The 8,503-nt window shown below is 47.4% G+C and overlaps 1 protein-coding gene across 1 annotated transcript; it reads left to right on the forward strand.

The window, feature by feature from the left end:
• The first annotated feature begins 4,716 nt into the window (after nt 1-4,716).
• Nucleotides 4,717-8,173, forward strand: ZNF671 (zinc finger protein 671). The gene is made up of 3 exons (XM_049622257.1): nt 4,717-4,855; nt 5,340-5,462; nt 6,030-8,173. Exons 1-3 carry the CDS (start codon nt 4,717-4,719, stop codon nt 7,274-7,276), a joined length of 1,509 nt encoding a protein of 502 aa, XP_049478214.1. The 3' UTR covers nt 7,277-8,173.
• Nucleotides 8,174-8,503: the final 330 nt, after the last annotated feature.

Here is an 8,503-nt window from a genome sequence, read left to right on the forward strand (position 1 = left end):
GGATCAATGCATAGTCCATACAAAGAAATAGCATTAATCAGAGCAAGAAATAAGACTCCAGTCTAAATGCCCAAATTATGAGCGGTCAGTAGAAGTGGGTACCCAAGTGGCTATCAGGCATGTGAAAAGTATACAAACACATTTTAGTTTAGAAATTAATACCAAATACAACTGTCTTCCAGAACACATATTAGAATATAAAGAGAATTCTAAGTCATCTGAAAAGTATACTAGAACTAACCTCATGAATATTGATACAAATAACATTAAGTCTATATTAACAAAGTTCAGCAATGTATAAAATGTACTATACACCATAACCAAGAGAGATGTATTCCAGTGATGCCAGGCTGCTTTAATATTAGCAAAACATTATGTTATCTAACATACTAAACAGGTTAAGGAAAAATTATCGTATCAATTGGTACAAAAAATTCACTGGCATAAGTAAATGTAAAGTGCTGTGTACAGGTTCTCTCCCTTTACATATATGTATGAATACACATATGAAGCGTAGACAGACAGATGTAAGTGAACTATAGTCTATATGTCAACAATGCATGGAACACAAAAATTGAATGATGAAATTGTTACAGGTCAATTCTATAGCATCAAATAATAAAATTCTTAGGAATCAGAATAATATGTTTAAGTTACTTCATTACATTCATTAACAAAGCATTTTTTAATGTTTATTTATTTTGGGGAGAGGGAGAGACAGAGCGTGAGCAGGGGAGGGGCAGAGAGAGTGGGAGACGCAGAATCCAAAGCAGGCTCCAGGCTCTGAACTGTCAGCACAGAGGCCGATGCGGGGCTGAACCCACGAACCGCGAGATCATGACCTGAGCCCATGTTGGATCCTTAACCCTGACTGAGCTATCCAGGCGCCCCACATTACATTCATTTTTAAATATTTTTTGAAAGCTACAAAGTTATTTGAATATTACTGAAAACTTGGTTGTTGAAACCTACAAAACTCTTCTGCTGAGAGAAATTAAAGGTGTCCTAAATAAATGGTGTGACATTTTCCATAGAATTCATTGGCTTTACTTTTTCTCCCCAGAAGTGTGCAGTACCCCGTTTGGTCTTCAGTATCAAGGGACGTTGTCCTGTTGGGACACTGAACCTGGTGGTAGGAGTCAGGAATTCAGTGTGAGCTTCCACTGAATACACAGATCCATGTGAGACCCAGTTTACCTGAGGGTGGTTGGGGACAGGAGATGAGCACCTGGAACCCTCTGAATCAAGGGTGCAGGTTAAGAAGATGTGGATGGTCAGGAGTCACTTTCTTTCCTCCGGTGGGAAGGGTCTGAAGTGCTGTTGGGAGAATGACCAGAGGATAGCATGTATTTCCCGAGGTAATAAATAGTTCCAATCACCATATGTTTTGTATACTAGTATTTCCCCACGTCAGAAATGAGGAAGTGGAGGCTTGGAGAGGTGAGGCCATGCTCAAGGAATCATAATCAGTAGTGGAGTTACTTACTGCAAACCCAGGTTAGCTTTCCTCTAGAGCTGAGGCCCTGAAGTTAGATGCCGTCTGGCAGATTCCATTGCCAACTGGAACCTAAACACTGTGTGATTGGTTGTAATTCAAGTTCAAAGTTTGTGAATTTGAACAGAAGATACAGAAGAAATGTGCTACAAAATTTGAAATGATGTCCACCCTAAGCTACAATTCAGTCCTGAGGAAAAACATTTTTTTAATTTTTTTTTTTAATGTTTATTTGTTTTTGAGAGAGACAGAGACAGGCTGTGAGTGGGGGAGGGGCAGAGAGAGAGGGAGACAGAATCTGAAGCAGCCTCCAGGCTTTGAGCCGTCAGCACAGAGCCCTATGTGGGGCACGAACTCATGAATTCACAAACCGTGAGATCATGACCTGAGCCGAAGTCGGATGCTTAACCGACTGAGCCACCCAGGCGCCCCGAAAAATATTTTTTAAATTGTAAATCTTGAATCATCTTGCTTAGAAAAACATCACCTTAGTGCAACAGGCTACCCAAAACACACAGAAACGTGTAGCATTCTGTATGTTTGATTGTTTTTTCTTAGAATAGTTTTGAATGTCACAGGTTGTACACACTGTTCCATCCTTTAAAAATTTTAATCATTTCTATTAAGGCTACTTGTTGGTCTGGGGTATGTGTATTTGAATTTTGATAGATACGGTCTTTAAGTCTGCAAATGGGCAGCACGGACTCCTCTTCGGCCACATGGGTATATGAGAGCCCAGATTGGTGGTGATGAGGATTGTATCCAGCACTAAATGTGCACCTTGCACCATTTTAAGTGCTTTATACGTAACTTCACCAATATATACAGACTGTTTTTTCCTGCCATTTTAATGAATGGAGCATTATGTGTGAGAAACATTTAAACAACTGCACAGAGGTCTACCAGGGAGGTTTTGTCTTCATTTTTCATTTCACACCCTGGAGGTGAAACTGTTCCCCTTGCGTCCCAAATTAGGAGGGGTGAGGCTGGGATTTACGAATCCTGAACCTCCAGAATAGCCAGGGCCAGTTCATTCATGCTTAGGACATGGGACACCTGCTGTGGCTTGGGAGCAACTGGCAGACTTAGCACACAGTAGGCTCTCAATAAATGATTTCTTTGCCTTCCACTCTGACCACCCTGGCTTCCTGTCCGAGCCCCGTGGGGTGGTAGTCACTACAATATCCAGAAGGCTCTGCATCATGAGGTGGCAGCTCCCAGCCAATGATGGGCCAGGAGAGGAGGTCTTTTCCTGCCAGTGCTTCTGGTCACAGCAGAACTTCCAGAGTCATCCTCCTGGTGGCTAGTTTGTTTTTTTTAAGGGAGGTCTGTGTGTGTGTGTGTGTGTGTGTGTTTCTTAATGTTTCTTTTCTTTTTTTTTTATTTCTTTTATTTATTTATTTATTTATTTATTTATTTCAATATATGAAATTTATTGTCAAATTGGTTTCCATGCAACACCCAGTGCTCATCCCAAAAGGTGCCCTCCTCAATACCCATCACCCACCCTCCCCTCCCTCCCACCCCCCATCAACCCTCAGTTTGTTCTCAGTTTTTAACAGTCTCCTATGCTTTGGCTCTCTCCCACTCTAACCTCTTTTTTTTTTTTTCCTTCCCCTCCCCCTTAATGTTTATTTTCAAGAGAGAGAGATTGACAGAGCAAGAGTGGGGGAGGGGCAGAGAGAGAGGGAGACACAGAATCCGGAGTGGTCTCCAGGCTCCGAGCTGTCAGCACAGCTCCTGACACAGGGCTCAAACTCACGAACCATGAGATCATGACCTGAGCTGAAGTCAGATGCTTAACTGACTGAGCCACCCAGGTGCCCCAGATTGTATTTTCTGTTTGTTACTTTATTAGGGCCTGTTTTGTTTGAAGTGGATTGTGAGAAGGAAGGTAGGGAGTTAGAGGTGACTCAAAATTGTGAACATGCTGCACTATGCACTGAACTGGGGAAGTCAGTCGTAAAACTAATGTTCAGAGGATTGGGTGGAGATAAGGAAGTTGTGACTACTGAGGATAAAGCATGTGTATAATTGATGAAATAATGCCTCCCAAAGATGTCCATGTTCTAATCCCTTGAACTTCTGGATATGTTACCTCACATATCACAAGGGACTTCGTGTATATGATTTTTTTTTTAATTTTTTTTTTTTAACGTTTATTTATTTTTGAGACAGAGAGAGACAGAGCATGAATGGGGGAGGGTCAGAGAGAGGGAGACACAGAATCCGAAACAGGCTCCAGGCTCTGAGCTGTCAGCACAGAGCCCGACGCGGGGCTCGAACTCACGGACCGTGAGATCGTGACCTGAGCTGAAGTCGGCCGCTCAACCGACTGAGCCACCCAGGCGCCCCGTTCGTGTATATGATTGAATTAAGTATATTAAGATGGAGAGATTATCCATTGGGCCCAGTGTAATCACAGAAGAATAGAGTCAAAGAAGATTTGAGGAAACAAACAGAGGTCAGAGTGATAACATATGTTGGCTTTGAAGACAGAGGATAGGGCAAGGAGTCAAGGATTGCATGAGCTCTTGAGAAACTGGGAAAGTTAAGGAAACAGATTCTTCTGTAGAACTGCCCAAAGGAACACAGTCCTGATTTTATCCTAGTGAGTGTTATTTTGGATTTATAGTCTCTAGAGTGGTAAGGAGATGAATTTGTGTTAAGCCACAATGTGGTAATGGTTTGTTACAGCAGCCATAGGAAACTAATACAACGTGCAGCAGAGAATTGGAAGAAGGCTGCAGGTACCTGAAATACGCATGGAGTTCTGGGTGCCTGAAATTGAAGGAAAGGTCCAGACTGAGAGGCCTTCAAAGCAGGAATGGGGGCTTTCCTTTGGCAATTGGGGCCACTTGAGGTTTGTTGCAAGATGGGATCCCGAATGTACTGCCAAGCGTTCTCTCTGTGCTCGTTGCAGGGCAACATGTGAGGAGTCTGGTGTGGGCAAGAAGAGTGGTGCTAGGTGACTGAAGGTGTGTGTGGGGGTGTGGTCTGAGAAGTGACGTGCACGAGAGGGGAGAGTGTCCACTGATGGTCCTGCAGCCCTGCTACTGGGGGCTTCCGTGAGAGCAGTGAGTCTAGGTTTATGTCTAGGAGGCATGATTTAGGGCACCCCAGAGGAACTGGCAGGCACATGGGGATGTGGCTGAGCCTGACATTGTTGTGGGTAGAGTGGGGATACTCAGTCAAGAGACTTTTCCTGGACCCCGCTGGCCATGTCATTGCAGGGCTGTGTGATCTCTGAGGACGTGTTTGTGTACTTCTCGTGGGAAGAATGGATGCTCCTTGATGATTCTCAGAGACTTTTATATCAGGATGTGATGCTCGAGAACTTTGCACTTTTAGCCTCACTGGGTAAGGTCCGCACACCAATCCCATCTTCTTTCTCTTTTTCGCCACGGACCGCTGTGTCCTTCCCTGGTCAGATCACAGGCACTGCTTCCCTGCCAGGCTTCCTGGAGTAGGCGCTGTGGGTGCCAGGTCTGAGCCGTATGGAGTGTTCTCGCCTCTTAGTGACCCCATCCCGAAGCCACACAGCTAAGGCTTTGGGAGTCACAGTGTGTGGTTTGCCCCATGGATGCCTTTGTCTTGGGCATTTTCTGGGCTGGTGAATCTCTCCAGAACTATGGTACCTCTGTGCCTAAAGTTCCTCTCCCTTTTTCTAGGTGACATTTTCTGGGGCTTACTTATACCAGGAGTTTGCAGGACCTTTGTGCCTGCAAAACCTGCCTTCAAGGTTTTTGTTTTGGTGATAATTTTTTTTTTGAACTTGTGGAGCATCGTGGGATGAGTTGCTCTGGCCGGTAGTGGCCACTCACCTGTCCTGTGTCTCCCTCAGGAATTGCACCCTCCACATCACGCTTAGTTGCACAACCAAAGCAAAGGGAAGATCCCTGGGTGCCTGACCGGGTGGATGTGACCCCAGCCACAGAAAGAGAGGCTCAGAAGGGACCTGGACCTGGTGAGTGCATGTGGGGGAGGGCCATGATATCAAGGCGGGGTTCAAAACCAGCAGAATTAACTTTGCACACCAGTGCTTGGTTTCAAGGCTGGTGGCCACACAGCATTCCCATCCTTCCCCGTTCTTGACGTCGTCGCTTATTTCCCGTCTGACTTGAAGCCCCTTGCCGTCTCATTTGCCCTGCACCCGGTCTTCTCCACTGCTCAGTCCAACGTTGTTCTGCAGCGTTGACACTTAACGTGTCAGGAGATGGGCCCATACCCTTAAATAATCCTCGAGCACCGGCTATACACTTGTAAGTGGATATTCCTGGGCCTGCGCGTGCCCTTCTGCCTAGCACTCCCCTGTCTCGGCAGCCAGATTCCTCCCGGAAGCCGTTTGCCGTACTCTGTGCACATATCCTTGTCTTCGGGGGGCTTCCGCCATTCTGTGACCTTCAGAGACCCAGTTCTGTGTTTTCAGCCCATTTCTTAACCTGTCCCAACCTCCCTTGTCCCGTAAACGGTCCTGCTGATGTGTTCCTGTATGCGTCATACACTCATTTGTGATGAGGTTGTGCGTCCGCAGAGTCCAGCATGCGTGTCAGCAACGCTTCTCTGGTTTCAGGTTGTTGGTGTGCAGTGGGGGATAATGATACATCCTCTGTCTCCTCAGAAGGAGTGTCCCGGGTCAGGACTCCTGAGGCAGGTGCGAAGACCCGCCCACGTGACAGCTCTGGCTCAGCGTTGAAAGAAATCTTATACCTGACTGAACGCCAGCAGGGAGAGGCCAGGCCGAAGCCGCCCGCACGGGGGGCGCGCTGGAAGCAATGGTGGCTCAGTGCCAGCCTCCATCAGCACCAGAAGCAGCCCGCTGGAGAGAGGCCCTTCCGAAGAGGTGAGGGCAGGGCCTCCGTGAAAAGCTGCAGACCCTACGTGTCAGAGAAGACCTCCATGTGCACGGAGGGTAGGATGGACTTGCCAGCCCCCTCTGGCCTTCCTCAGCACCAAGTCCCCTGCATGCCTTTGAAGCCCTACAAGAGCACCGGGCTTGGCGGAGCCCTTCACACTGGACAGAGGCATCACAGGTGCACTGAATGTGGGAAAGTGTTCACCCGCAAAGACACGCTTACGCGGCACCAGAGAATCCATACTGGAGAAAGGCCTTATGAGTGCAGTCAGTGTGGGAAACTCTTTAGCCAAAGCTGTGACCTTTTCAAACACGAGACCATACACACTGGAGAAAGGCCGTATGAGTGCCGCGAATGTGGGAAATTTTTTAGACAAATCTCTGGCCTCATTGAACATAGGCGAGTTCACACTGGCGAAAGACTCTATCAGTGCGGCAATTGTGGAAAATTCTTCAGTAGTAAGTCTAACCTCATTAGACACCAAGAAGTTCACACAGGAGCAAGGCCTTATGTATGCAGCACATGCGGGAAAGAGTTCAGCCGCAAACACACGCTCCTTCTGCACCAGAGAACTCACACTGGAGAGAGACCTTACGAGTGCAGTGAGTGTGGGAAGGCCTTTAGCCAGAGCTCTCACCTTAACGTGCACTGGAGAATTCACAGCAGTGATTATGAGTGCAGCAGATGTGGGAAAGCCTTTAGCTGCATCTCTAAACTCGTTCAGCACCAGAAAGTTCACTCTGGAGAAAATCCTTACGAGTGCAGCAGGTGTGGGAAAGCCTTCACCCAGAGGCCGAATCTGATCCGGCACTGGAAAGTTCACAGTGGAGAGCGGCCTTATGTGTGCGGCAGATGTGGGAAAGAGTTTAACCGCAAACACACACTTGTTCTCCATCAGAAGATTCACACAGGAGAGAAGCCTTAATACTGCAGCAAATGTGGGAGATCCTTTAGTCAATGCCCCAACTTATAGTTCATTTGAGAATTCCCAGCAGGGATCGTGTGTGCATCGGACATAGGACAGCCTTCACCCAAAGACTAAACCGTTTTCAGCACGGGAAAGTCTACCCTGGACAAAGGCCTCAGCTGTACAGCGAATGTGCTGTCTCCTCATTCAGCCTGACTGTTTCCCCAGAGTGAAGCTCTGAGAGTAGGCTTTGTGAGGGAGCCATCATTCACAAGTCGTAGCTCACACTTGTGCACATCTACGCTGGGGAGATTCCTTGAGAGCGCCTGGTATGTGAGGTGCGTTCGGGAGCTGTGTTGCACATTGTAAACTGCTGAGCCCCTTTGCCAGTGGCAAAGCCGCCCTACCGTTACCATCTGGCAAAGCTCCACCGTGTGTGTCTGTCGCTTCAGCATGCTCAGGCAGGCAGACCTCTGTGCTGTCTCCACAGTCCCTTGCAGTCGTGTTTGGCCTCCACGGACCATCAGGGGCCTCATTTCCTTCCTTTTGTCTGGGTTAGGTGTGGAAAGAGTTGGCTCACGAGATGGGTTTTCCAGGAAGCTTGCAAAGGTTTGTCTTCATGGACTTTTTGATCTCGTGTCATGCTCTCTGTGGATGTCTACGGTCTCACGTCATCCAGCCCCGGAACTGCATGCCTCTCGTTGCTCATGTTTGTACAATAATAAAATGCTTATTCTTTCAGCCATTTTTAATCTTGAGGGTTCTGTTCATTGTGTGGGGGTGTGTTGAGGACATAGTTGTGTTCTACCAACATGAAAGGATCAAGTTTATGGGAGCCCCCAGTTTTCCATGTCTCAGAGAGGACAGTGTGATGGCAGAGAAAAGCTCTCATTCCAGGTTTGGCCTAATTTGTGCTGCTGCCCGAGGTCTTCTGGGAAAGACTTACGGGCTTTGTGGGACCTGTCATGTGGCCCGGGTCCGTAAGTAACTGTGGAGAGGTAGTTGTGACAACCTCCAGTGCATCTGGAAGCAGAATGAGTTTGGTCCCTGGTTCCTATGGAATGTCTCATGTCCCCAGGCACTATGAAGAGGAAACTGGCCTCTGGTACCTGGCAAGGAGCCTGAGTCAGAATTCGGTAGGTAGATGTCACTGGCTGGAAGAGCTACAGGAGCCAGGCAGGAACTATAATGGATACAGGAACAAAGTGTAATTAATTTGGGGCTAGAGAGATTGCAGCACGCTAG

Source organism: Panthera uncia, assembly GCF_023721935.1.
Source record: "Panthera uncia isolate 11264 chromosome E2 unlocalized genomic scaffold, Puncia_PCG_1.0 HiC_scaffold_19, whole genome shotgun sequence".
In the NCBI taxonomy this organism is placed as follows: domain Eukaryota; kingdom Metazoa; phylum Chordata; class Mammalia; order Carnivora; family Felidae; genus Panthera; species Panthera uncia.